General features: G+C 43.4%; 1 protein-coding gene across 5 annotated transcripts in view; it reads right to left on the bottom strand.

Moving 5' to 3' along the window:
• Window positions 1-13,812, bottom strand: part of chd6 (chromodomain helicase DNA binding protein 6) — a 162,258-nt gene that overhangs the window by 122,294 nt on the left and 26,152 nt on the right. For all 5 annotated transcript variants that reach the window (XM_031277203.2, XM_031277200.2, XM_031277204.2 and 2 more), the window contains one exon: window positions 10,122-10,171. In XM_031277203.2, coding sequence (XP_031133063.1) covers window positions 10,122-10,151 — 30 coding nt within the window. In that variant the 5' untranslated portion in view covers window positions 10,152-10,171. The remainder of the gene's footprint in view (window positions 1-10,121; window positions 10,172-13,812) is intronic.

Genomic DNA, 13,812 nt, shown 5'->3' with positions numbered 1-13,812 from the left:
CAATGTTCAAAGTTTCCATTGCTGAAGCTGCGGCGGGGAGCTGTGGTCTTAGGTGCCTCAAGGGGCGGTAACCCACGAACACCGTGGTGGACACCGGTGGTCAGGGAAGCCGTCCGACTGAAGAAGGAGTCTTTCCGGGATATGTTATCCCAGAGGACTCCGGAGGCAGTTGCAAGGTACCGAAGGGCCCGAAGGGCTGCAGCCTCTGCCGTGAAAGAGGCAAAGCAGCGGGTGTGGGAGAAGTTCGGAGAAGACATGGAGAAGGACTTTCGGTCTGCACCAAGGTGCTTCTGGAAAACCGTTCGCCACCTCAGGGAGGGGGAAGCGGGGAACCATCCAAGCTGTGTACAGTAAGGATGGGACGCTGTTGACCTCAACTGAGGAGGTAATAGGGCGGTGGAAGGAGCACTTTGAGGAACTCCTAAATCCGACTAATACGCCCTCTATGGTAGAGGCAGAGCTGGAGGATGATGAGGGATTGTCGTCAATTTCCCTGGTGGAAGTTGCTGAGGTAGTTAAACAACTCCACAGTGGCAAAGCCCCAGGGATTGATGAGATCCGTCCAGAAATGCTTAAAGCTCTGGGTGTGGAGGGGTTGTCTTGGTTGACACGCCTCTTCAACATTGCGAGTGGCAGACCGGGGTGGTGGTTCCCCTTTTCAAAAAGGGGGACCAGAGGGTGTGTGCCAATTACAGGGGTATCACACTTCTCAGCCTCCCCGGTAAAGTCTACTCCAAGGTGCTGGAAAGGAGGGTTCGGTCGATAGTCGAACCTCAGGTTGAAGAGGAACAATGCGGATTCCGTCCTGGTCGTGGAACAACGGACCAGATCTTTACTCTCGCAAGGATCCTGGAGGGAGCCTGGGAGTATGCCCAACCGGTCTACATGTGCTTTGTGGATCTGGAGAAGGCGTATGACCGGGTCCCCCGGGAGATACTGTGGGAGGTGCTGCGGGAGTATGGGGTGAGGGGGTCCCTTCTCAGGGCCATCCAATCTCTGTACGACCAAAGCGAGAGCTGTGTCCGGGTTCTCGGCAGTAAGTCGGACTCGTTTCAGGTGAGAGTTGGCCTCCGCCAGGGCTGCGCTTTGTCACCAATCCTGTTTGTAGTATTTATGGACAGGATATCGAGGCGTAGTCGGGGTGGAGAGGGGTTGCAGTTTGGTGAGCTGGGGATCTCATCGCTGCTTTTTGCGGATGATGTGGTCCTGATGGCATCGTCGGCCTGTGACCTTCAGCACTCACGGTTCATCGGTTCGCAGCCGAGTGTGAAGCGGCTGGGATGAGGATCAGCACATCTAAATCTGAGGCCATGGTTCTCAGCAGGAAACCGATGGAGTGCCTTCTCCAGGTAGGGAATGAGTCTTTACCCCAAGTGAAGGAGTTCAAGTACCTTGGGGTATTGTTCGCGAGTGAGGGGACAATGGAGCGGGAGATTGGTCGGAGAATCGGCGCAGCGGGTGCGGTATTACACTCAATTTATCGCACCGTTGTGACGAAAAGAGAGCTGAGCTAGAAGGCAAAGCTTTCAATCTACCGTCAGTTTTCGTTCCTATCCTCACCTATGGTCATGAAGGCTGGGTCATGACCGAAAGAACAAGATCCAAGGTACAAGCGGCCGAAATGGGTTTCCTCAGGAGGGTGGCTGGCGTCTCCCTTAGAGATAGGGTGAGAAGCTCAGTCATCCGTGAGGAGCTCGGAGTAGAGCCGCTGCTCCTTCGCGTCGAAAGGAGCCAGTTGAGGTGGTTCGGGCATCTGGTAAGGATGCCCCCTGGGCGCCTCCCTAGGGAGGTGTTCCAGGCACGTCCAGCTGGGAGGAGGCCTCGGGGAAGACCCAGGACTAGGTGGAGGGATTATATCTCCAACCTGGCCTGGGAACGCCTCGGGATCCCCCAGTCGGAGCTGGTTAATGTGGCTCGGGAAAGGGAAGTTTGGGGTCCCCTGCTGGAGCTGCTACCCCCGCGACCCGTTACCGGATAAGCGGAAGAAGATGGATGGATGGAAGTTAATCTTGTGCTTTTTTTAATGCTGCGATCTGCTTTGAATGTCATTTTCAAAACAACGGAAGCCTGTGATGACATAGATTAGGAAAAAATGCAACTCAAATTTTGACAGTTGGGGAGAGAGAGATACCAATCCATCTTTTACTGAGCTTAGAATAAGAGCTGACTGAAATGAGCATGATGCTTTTCTATTTGAAAGTGTGCTTTTACGTATCCATCTACCCATACGTGCAATGTTGCTGAGAAACCACAAAACAGATGCAAAGCGAGAGGGCCAAAAGGGCTTGAGAAAAGGAATTCCAGCTCAGAGGAGAGCTACATTCTTGCTATTCCCAATAAGAAAAAAAAAAAAAAAAAAAAAAAACACGTGAGGAAGGGGGGGGAGGAGGAAAGGAAAAAAGCACTGCAGACGGACGTTTCAGCTGTTTGGGTGAGTACGGAAACGTGATCAAAGTGACTGAATCTAGGCCTCAGACAGGAAAGAATTCTGTCTTTTCTCTGCTTTACCTTGAAGTGCAGAAAACTCGGTTTCACATTGCTGATTCATGGATTGTGGTGGGAATAAAAATACTGGAGGAAAAAAAATAAAAATAAAAACAATCATGCATTCAGTGAACAGAACAGTTGGGGGCACTTTGGTGTGAACGCTGCACCACTCAGTGATTTTATGTTTAATATGTGCTGAAACAAAAAGTGGATCAATCGATTAATCAATCAAGATGAAATCAATTGTGATAATTAATTCCATGTTTAAGTCACTTATCAAGAAAATTGCCAAAAGAAAATGCAAAGTTCCGGCTTCTAAAATGTGAGCTTGTGCTGCTTTTTCTCTGTTTTATAGCATTGTAAACTGTTGGGACAGACAAAAACAAGACTGAATCTAAAAAAGTCACTTTTGGGTTCTGGGAAATGTTTCACTATTTTGACTAAACGATTCTACCTAGACATAATACACAGATTACTCAATAATAATAAAAGGTAGGCTATCTGTTGCAGCCGTACAATTACATGAAAAAACAGCAATGCACATACAACTGCTAACATTTTTTTTTAAAGATTATTTTCAGGCATTTTATGACTTTATCTGATAGTTATGAGAGAGTCAGGAAATGTGGGGAAAGACTCGAGCAATGAGATGCAGCAAATGATCCGGCCAGCCAGGATTTACTGCTGAGGGAATTTACGCCCATGTATTACGTGCCCTAACCACACGGCTATTGGGTCGCCCCAATAACAGTTTTTGACACTGAAAAAGAAAAAAAGGCACAAAAAGCTGTATTTAGATTATGCATATCAAACTGCATAAATAATATTCAGTATTACATGTGCAATACATACTCTTATTCCTGCAACACAAACTCTTATTCCTACAATACAAACTCATATTCCTACAATACAAACTTTTATTCCTACAATACAAAACTCTTATTCCTGCAACACAAACTCTTATTCCTACAATACATACTCTTATTCCTACAATACATACTCTTATTTCTGCAACACATACTCTTATTTCTGCAACACATACTCTTATTCCTGCAATACATACTCTTATTCCTACAGTACATACTCTTATTCCTGCAATACATACTCTTATTCCTACAATACAAACTATTATTCCTGCAATACATACTCTTATTTCTGCAATACATACTCTTATTCCTACAATACAAACTCTTATTCCTGTAATACATACTCTTATTCCTGCAACACATACTCTTATTCCTGCAACACATACTCTTATTCCTGCAACACATACTCTTATTCCTGCAATACATACTCTTATTCCTGCAAAACAAACTAATTCTTACAATTCAAATTCTTATTTTGCATACAAATCCATTATCTTGCAAAGCGAACTCTTATTTTAGTGTAAATTACATTGGATTTATTTATCTTACTTATTATGTTAATATGAACTTGCTTTGGTTTTGTTGGTTTGCTTCAGTCGTTTTTGTCTTTGTAATATATATTTTTTTTTTACTTTTAATGCACTGATCAGAAGGAGCGCTCCTAATTTTGTTGTATTCTGTACAATGACAAAAAAGGGCTTTCACCTGCAGATCATCATCCTCACCGTTTAACAAGACATTCCTACCATCTCCTTTTAAAACATACCAATGCAGTAAGGTTCTGTTCATGCCAGGAGAGTGTGTTAACACCATCACCACCTATTCCTTTGTACTGTAAGTTCTTCCAACGCGGTAATCACATTTCCAGACAGAGATCAGTTCCTCTACACATCCCTCCGCCGCGATGACGTTATCGGCAAGTTGTTTCAAGATGTGGCAGATAACGAGGAGATAACTTGAGGGCCGCCTGAAATGTAGATCAGATACTAGACACGCCATCACTGCATCAGCCAAAATCTCATCACCTCTCCTCTGAACACAAGCTGATACAAGCTGTAAACCAAACTGCACAGTTCTAAAACACAGCCAAAATGTATGTATTTCACTGATTCTGCCCCTGGCATGCTTTGTTATAAACTTCATCTTAAACATCATGTTTGGATGTGGCACTGTAGGCTTCTAATTGTTTTAACTGTGGTTGCTGTAACTAAACGTCCCTGCTGGGATAATAAAGCTGATTTAATGTGGGAAGGGATCAATACAACTGGTATTATATGAAGTGCAAGCTCATATAAACTCACTTTACCTAATATATTAGACATTAAGGAGTTTGCCCTTTCAAGCCTCAAACAATGATTCAAATAAAAAAAATAAAAACATTAAAGGTCCCATGACATGGTGCTCTTTGGATGCTTTTATATAGGCCTTAGTGGTCTCCTAATACTGTATCTGAAGTCTCTTTCCCGAAATTCAGCCTTGGTGCAGAATTACAGCCACTAGAGCCAGTTCCACAATGAGCTTTCCTTAGTATGTGCCATTTCTGTGTCTGTAGCTTTAAATGCTATTGAGGAGGAGGGAGGAGGGGGGGGGGGCCATGATGTCTCTCGCTTTCTCATGGGCGGGCCAAATTCTCTGGCCGGGCAAAGCAGAAAAAGGGGAGGTAACCTTTCCCCTTATGACATCATAAAGGGAAGATTCCAGATCAGCCCATCTGAGTTTTCATTTTCTCAAAGGCAGAGCAGGATACCCAGAGCTTGGTTTACATCTATCACCATTTCTAGCCACTGGGGGACCATAGGCAGGCTGGGGGAATGCATATTAATGTTAAAAAACCTCAAAGTGAAATTTTCCTGCCATGGGACCTTTAAATAGGCAGCCGCCAACAACATTAGGGGCCCTATTTTATCGATGTACGCGCACGGCGTGAAGCTCCTGGCGCAGGTGCGTTTAGGGTGTGTCCAAATCCACTTTTGCTAGTTTGACGGCGATAAAAAGGGTCCGTGCGCCGGGCGCATGGTTCAAAAGGGTTGGACTTAGTGTCTTCATTAATTCATAGGTGTGTTTTGGGCGTAACATGCAATAAACCAATCAGAGTGTCATCTCCCATTCCCTTTAAAAGCCAGGCGCGTTTGTACCTTGGCGCATTGCTATTATGATGGCGGATTTGCTAAGCAGGAAGGAGAGATTTTCAGGAGAAGAAACTGATCTGCTCGTGCGTGAAGTGAAAGCCCGCGAGCAGATCATATCATGATACTATTTCACATTGCAATATTTTTATTTTTAATCTTTTGCATGTTTGTGTGCTGCTGTGCGTCCCAGTGTGTGTAACAACACTAACAATGAAATGCTGCGTTATTGAGTTTAGAGCAGGTTTTTGTTGGTCAGTGGCGCGATCACTTCTCGCTGCCTCAAGATAGCAATACGCCGAGAATTCACGTGAACACACCTCCCTGTAAGACCAGCACGCCCATGGGCGCACAGATGGGCGCAGGTGCATTTGCTATTTAAACGACGTGGGCATTGGACGGGACATTGACAACTGAGTCGGTCTTAAACAGGCAAAGTGATTATAAGTAGATTATAAAGTATTATAGCTTTAAGTTCTTTCTTCATTTTCTGAATTCTAGTGCAGTGCCCGTTTGGAGCGCGGGCCTGTGGGGAACGGGCCGATTGCTTGGTTCCCAGTATTTTTTTCAGAACTTTATCCAGCTATAAGCGCGGCTCAATCGGTTCAATCAGTTGTTGAAATGAATCACTGTCGATGCAGTGACAGACCGATATATATACTGTATCTCACAAAAGTGAGTACACCCCTCACATTTTAGTAAATATTTCATTATATCTTTTAAGGGACAACACTGAAGAAATTACACTTTGCCACAATGTAAAGTATTAAGTGTACAGCTTGTATAACAGTGTAAACTCAACACACAGCCATTAATGTCTAAACCGCTGGCAACAAAAGTGAGTACACCCCTATGTTAAATTCCCATAGAGGTAGGCAGATTTTTAATTTTAAAGGCCAGTTATTTCATGGATCCAGGATACTATGCATCCTGATAAAGTTCCCTTGGCCTTTGGAATTAAAATAGCCCCACATCATCACATACCCTTCACCATACCTAGAGATTGGCATGGTTTTATGTCGGTTAGCCTAATAGCTGGTTTGATTTGCATTGAGAGATGATTTTATGGAAAGTACCCCATGCCAATGTCTGCTGTGTTCAGACTCTGCTTCATTCAGGAAGCGTCTTTTTTAAGAGCAGATACAATAAAAATGGGAGTTCATTTGAAAATATATAATAAATTTGAGGAGGGGACTCATCGTGATGCATCGCGATATCGAATCGAACCGTCATCAGGATAATCGGAATGGAATAATGAGACCAGTGAAGATTCACACCCCTAGTAAACGCACCAAATAATGTTGATAAGGAGAGAATGATCATGTTTCCCGGTTACGACAGCGCAGGCACCCTGTCACTGCGGTATGGAGGCCTCGTGCTCAGCTGAGAGACTGCTGTGTCACCTCCAACTTAGAAAAACTCATGACTCATCACTGCTCAGCCTGACTCATAAATATTACAAACAGCAAGCCATCATGGAAAAGGAATACTAAAATACCTTCAACAGAACAATTCTACACCACTATGAGCGAGACGGACACCTGGAAATTAGGTCCAATAATGCTAGGGATGGGTACCGGATTCAATACTTTTTATGCACCGACCAAATTGCCTCTAAAAGTATTGAGTATCGAAAAATGCCTCATCATTCAATACCCAATTACAATACCTCTCATCAGCGTCAGTGAGCTAATAAGCATGCAGCATGTTTCTACCAAGATCTTATAATGTCTGTGATTGGCTGTCTAATGCTACACGTCGTAGAGACATGCAGGAAAAACTCTACGTTACACACGTGTAAGTGTTAATAAATTAAAAGATTTGTGCCTTAATGTGTAATGTTGTAATTTTTTTAAATTGGTATTGAAAAAAGTATGATTTAGGAACCAGTACTGAAGTCACGGTATTAGTATTGAGATGTTTTGAACAATATCCAGCCCTACTTAATGCACCTTCTGTTGGCTGGAAGGGAGGAAACGCTGAGACTGAGAAGAGGTGATTGAAAAGTGTGCATATACTATGGACACATTTTTGTTCCATTGTTCGAGTTTTCAAGTATAAAAGTTTAAAAAAAAAGCAGGTGCACTTGGTAGCAGACAGAGTGACGTCAGACAATGAAAACAAGAATGTTTCTCATGCCGCAGGAAGCTACATTTGGAAACAAATCACCAGGTTATCCCCTCTTCTCAACATTCGATTCCTTTCCTCGCCTCCTCTCCTCTCGTCTCAGTTCCCTCCCACCTGAGGCGCGAGTGGAGGAGGCGAGGAAGAGACACGAGGAGGGAGGAGTCGAAGCAACAGGCACATCTGTGCTTGGGAGCCGTCATTTTAAAGCGACTTCAATGAAATGTGACGTGTGGTACAGCTGTCATGGTTTGCTTTTTTTTACGTCACGGGTCCCAAAAAGACTTAGGATACACTAGGGCTGGGTAATATTTCGGTATTCCATCCACATCGGTATTTGAGGCTAGGTATCATCTTTAATTTTGGATATCGTAATATCGCAATGTGACAAAAGTGTTGTCTTTTCCTGGTTTCACAGGCTGCATTACAGTAAAGTGATGTCATTTCTCTTGTGTAAATATTTTGTAAGCACCAATTATCAACCCTAAAATATCGCCGCAATATCGACATTGATGTATTTGGTCAAGAGGATCGTGATATTTGACTTCCTCCATATCGCCCAGGTCCAGGATACACCTGTGCATCCTGGCTCATAGCCCCTCCGGAAAGCCTCCTCTCCCCTCAAGATGCATTTTAGGAATTGAGACATCCCATTAACATGGCGCGCTGAGATGGGTTTTGGGGTCACAGACAGGAGGCCGGAGGAGCGAGGAGACAATGAGGCACAAAACAGAGAAATGAAAAGAGCCCTTTGCAGTTTAACTTTAGCATTACTGAATGGATCTACAACAACACAATGTTCTGAGACCTCTCTTTTCCTAACAGGTTCTTTTATATAGGATATTTTAGGTGCTTAAAGGCAGGGTTGGTAACTATTTCCAATATACATTTTTTTATATATATTGTTTGAAATGGTCTTTACACCCCGACAGCAATAAATAACTTATGGACTCTGAAAAAGGAGCGAAAACAATCTATCTGTAGTTACTGTGATCCTGTAAAAACGGCCACCAATCACAGCCTTGCGGCCCTCTTGGAAAGAACCAATGAAATGCCTCCTTGCCCGGCTGCACGTACTCTACCCCTCCCATGTACGAGCCTGAGCTCAATGCGCGTCATTGGTGCATTGCTACCAGCAGTCGTGTTTTCTTTAAACATCTAGTATGATAATAGGCGTTTGCTTACCGCTGAATGAGACGTGAAGTAAAACTGCGGTTCTTTCTGCGCTCGGTTTTGAAGCAGTGACGCAGAGTCTGTGTGTGGGGGCAAAGCCCCGAGGGCAGGGGGAGGGGTTAGATGGGGAGAAGCTACTTTCAAATCTTGCTAGCTTTTCAACATTACCATCCCTCCCTTTAAGTACTACAAAGTACAACCATTTTGAGGTGGAGTTTGGTGGTTTCTAGTCTCGCGTTGCCAGACCTTCCTCCACAGCGCTGCAAAGGAGGGTCTGGCTAGTCCACATTCCGGGATGGGAGAAAAACGTGCACAATCGTCTTGGGTGGCTCTGCAAAATAGCCTCGGGAAGGAACTTGTTTTGGTGGAACATGTGTACGTTCAAAAGTTGTTTTAGTCGTGCAACAGAAAACTCAGATTGGACAGATAGTCTAGCTAGCTGTCTGGATTTACCCTGCAGAGATCTGAGGAGCAGTTAACCATAGTCCTCATAAGTCCACCGGAGTTTAGAATGCCAACACAAAGAAAGAGGAAGGTGAGGGACATCCGGCGGCCACGGAGCAGATATAGTAGATTGTAGTTATAGACTAGGTGGTTTCAGACCAAATGTGCAAGAGTGAGTAGTTTGCGCAAGGTAGTGCCCAGAATGAAGAGCAGCACTTTATCCAACACAGCAGCTAACTACCATCCTACAGACTACATCAGCATGTGAGCAATTACAATATTGATTTTCTGACCCAGTGTCCTCATGCTCTGATATTTTCTGCCATGCTTGAGATTCTTTAGTAAAAACTTACAGAACTTTGTATTACCCTTTTCTCCTCTCTTCTGTCCTGTACAATTCTAATGCTCACTGCAACTTGCTGTCAAAATGCCAGCTGCCCGGCCGAGTGCAGCCGCTCTCTCTCCATTGAAAATAATGGCCTTGCTGTGTGCAATGTTACACTTGCACTTTTGGTGCGAGAGCCCCGTTAGCATTAGATCAGTACTCTGTTGCCAACAGAGCTGAAAGCATTTGTCTTACCGCTGTCTTATATTACAGGAGCCTTCATTCATGTGTGAAAAACAGTAACACAGAACACACTCGCACCCGGATCTGATGTTCAGCTGGGTCACTGTATTAAAGGGCTCAGGAATATGTCCAGAATCGACACGCTAAACACCCTCGAGATTGAAGCTAAAAAAGAATATCATGTATTATTTAGTATCAAAGCTGCTGTGTATAAAAGGTTTTTATAATGACCTACTTTTCTAGTGTGTGTGTGTGTGTGTGTGTGTGTGTGTGTGTGTGTGTGTGTGTGTGTGTGTGTGTGTGTGTGTGTGTGTTCGTGTGTGTAAAACAAACCTGCTGCTTGTCCTTCTTGTGTATTTTCATCTTCTATCCCTTCACTGCATCTGTTGACAAAGAAGGACAGAATTCGGATTACTTCCCGAAATGAGCACAAAAACAAACAGGGACAACGTACTGCTGCATGACGTCGCACAATGTAGCTGCGAGTAAAGTTTTGTAAAGTCGAATGCTCTAAAGAAATGAAGATGACTCGACCAAATTCAAAACAAACATACTCTACTACACAAAGCAATTTCAAATTATGATAAAACACCAACAAGTGGGGAAATACTAAAATACATATAAGGAGTTATGCTCAGGTTTTAAAATGGATTCACAACAGCTAACCTTTCCAACCCATATTAGGAAACTGTTTGCTCAGCCAAATGTTTTCGAGCAATAACTTTCTTTTTCTTTTCTTTTTTATTGCGGTTGCACACATTAACTCCTGAGGGAAATCCATTTGACACAGAAAGTGCATTTTCAAATATGTTAGTCTTGGTGTTGACAGGGCCCAATTGAGGATTTGACATTGTGCGACTTCTTTTCTTGCACTAATTCTGCACTTACTGTATTTGCATCTAGAAGGTCGAACAGACAAAAGGATCACTTGTTCAAAGACGTGGTGCGTTTTAAATGTGCTTTATGCTCATAAAAAAAAACAAAAAAACAGCCAATAACCACTGACACTTTATCAATATGGCCATAATCAGTCTGCTATTGTTTACTGCTGTTTCTGAGTCCCATCCTGAGTGGGGAAACAGAGAGGGGAGTGTGGTCCATGAACATCTTTCTACACAAAAAAAAAAAAAAAAAAAAAAAAAAGCAGCAATCGCACAACAACCAGATCTACAAAACACCAAAAGCAAGAATACACAGTACACATCACTGCCACAGCTATCAGCATGCTGGAAACGTTCCACCAAAAAGAAGAAAAAAAAACTGTTAAGTTATCTAACTGGCAACAGAGCACAAGTTCTGCTTGTGATTCAACACTGAAATAGCACGTTTTCACTTATTTTGCATTGAATGCGCTCCCAAAATCTAAAACAGTTATCTGATGATTAATCATTGGACAACCTTGATGCTCACAGCAGGGATCAGTACAGAAACAGATTCAGGAGTAATCTCATTTTTGTAGGAATAGTACTGTAGTAGCATCAGGAGTGCCAATGTAACATCTATTAAGGCAGTTACACACCAACCAGGCGGCCGACCGTCGGCAGAAAAGGCAGTTGGACTGATCAGCCTCCCCAAGTTGGTCAAAAAAAAAGTGTCTCGGAACACACCAAAGCGACGAGACGTAATACTTCACCATAACAGCAGGCGGCGCTAATCTGTATTGTCGCCCAAAAAATTAATACCGGCAGCTGATTGGACGAACGCATCACGTGGGTTGGTTTTCTCCGGAAATTCAAAGACAGACTGTCATGGTGGCTTGTTCAGAATACGATCTCATATTGTACTAAAATAGTTCACCGAAACATGTTTCTGAAAACATTTTAAGCGAGAAATAGGCCATGCAGTTGCTGAATCTGTCTTCATTTCAGATCAACAAAGGTCCGTTTAAAAGATTTTCTTCAGATTTTGAGAGGCCAAAATAAAGGCCGACAGTTCCTCGGATGGACGACGGCACGGAACACACCGAACAGACCGGTTCCAACGTGGAGTAGTAGTTTTTTGTTTTTTTTTGGTTTTTTTATAAATTGGTAAAATTGGAAAATTTGGTTTCGAATCCGATCATCCGTTCCAAACTACCCGCAAGTTTTGGTTTCCGTAAGCGGCTGCCGTACTTCCAGGCGCTTCTTGTGTTGCAGCCACGGAGCACTGCAAGCGGCGCTCTAGTGAGGCTTTATTTTAAGAATAAAATGTTTTTATCTGTGAAATAAGCATGTGAACCTATTTGAACTCCACCCCTCAAAGAACCGGAATCGAAACGAAGAAGCGGAATTGGAATCAGAATTCAAAACGATGCTCCAACCAAACCCGAGACCCATCGAGACAGAATTCTTACCAGCACTAATGCAGGACAGAAGAGGGATAAAAGATTCTACAATAGTTACAACTTCAGCTTTTACTGAGGTTTTAAGTGGAAATGTTGCTGGTGGTGTTGGTTTCGGGGTGCAACGTAAAATAAACACGTTGAAACGGATTAATTTCAAAATAACCAGAACATTCTCACACAGCTCCCCGCTACATCTAAGGCGCTTTTAGAAAACGTAGGTCCAGTAGCAGTACTGTATGATGACGGTGGGGTTGGTGGAAGCCACAGCCAATAGATTTCATTCAACTCCATGCCTCTCTAGAACATTACCGAAAACTCATTCAAAACCTCCACTTCCAGGACATTTCTCTCCCGTTATGCAAATGAATGAGTTCCCATCATCTGATGACAAAAGAAAAACGTTGGGTATTGACTTTAGGATGTGAGTCAACAGGCAGCCTCTGCACACTTCAGTGATTATTTTCAATTCCAAGGACACACTGTTCTCAGTTAAGTTTTACACACTGTTCTCAGTTAAGTTTTTTTTTTTTTTTTCGTGTAAGTTATACAATTTTAGCTGAAAAAGACATGTTTTGGAAGAGATTTATAACTGTGAAAGCTCAAATTAGAGATAGGAAAAAAACCTCAAAAGACATCAGAAAAAGATTCACAGCTGGATTCAAATGTAAATGGCCTGTTTTTTTTAATTAGAGCTTTTCTAGTCTTAACGACTACTCAAAGCGCTTTTTACATAGTACAGGCACCACTCACCATTCATACACATTCATACACTGTGGCCAAGGCTGCCGTACAAGGTGCCACCTGCTGATCAGATAAGCATTCACACTCATTTACACTCCGGTGGCGCAGCATCGGGGGCAACTTGGGGTTCAGTGTCTTGCCCAAGGACACCTCGACATGGGACTGCAGGGTCAGGGATCGAACTACCAACCTTCTGACTGGCAGGCGACAGCTCTACCATTGATCCACAGCTGCCCCCTTATTTCAAACCCGGGAAGTTTATATTACACATCCTTTGAAAACACTAGGATGGTCGCCCACAGAGATCAGGGGTCTCATTTATAAAACTGTGCGATGGATCCTTCCTAAAAGTGTACATACGTGGCCGGGTTAGCTCAGTTGCTAGAGCAGGTGCACATATGTAGAGATTTACTCCTTGGTACAGCGGCCCCGGGTTCGACTCCGACCCTTTGCTGTATGTCATTCCCCCTCTCTCTCCCACTTTCATGTCTTCATCTGTCCTATGAAAATAAAAGCCTAAAATGGCCCAAAAAATAATCTTAAAAACAAAAGTGTATGTACGCCCAAAAGCCAAAAATGGCGTACGCCAAAAAAGAAATCAGATTTATAAAACCGTGCGTACGCACATCTGTATGCAATGTTCCCTTTTATAAATCACAGATTACCTACAAGTGTGCGGACGTGAATCAGCCTCTTATCCCCCCCTGTACACGCCCATTTTTAACCATAAATAGTCAATGCAAAGCACCTCATGAATGCTGATAAGTGTGTTAATGACCCTGGCAGTTGTTCTTTTGTTACGCCGAATCACGACGACTGGCGGGGAAAAAGAAAAAACTTCTCAGACGCTCGTGAATTGCTACAAATTGAATTATAATTTCGGCCTGTTCTCACACCGTGTAGGGAAACCTGATGTATAGACTACCTATATTAATACTACTGTCCAAAACGGCAGGTATT

This window comes from Sander lucioperca, chromosome 6 (genome assembly GCF_008315115.2).
Source record: "Sander lucioperca isolate FBNREF2018 chromosome 6, SLUC_FBN_1.2, whole genome shotgun sequence".
Lineage (NCBI taxonomy): Eukaryota > Metazoa > Chordata > Actinopteri > Perciformes > Percidae > Sander > Sander lucioperca.
Note: the sequence above shows the minus strand (reverse complement) of the source record. Positions and strands in the feature narration are given on the sequence as shown.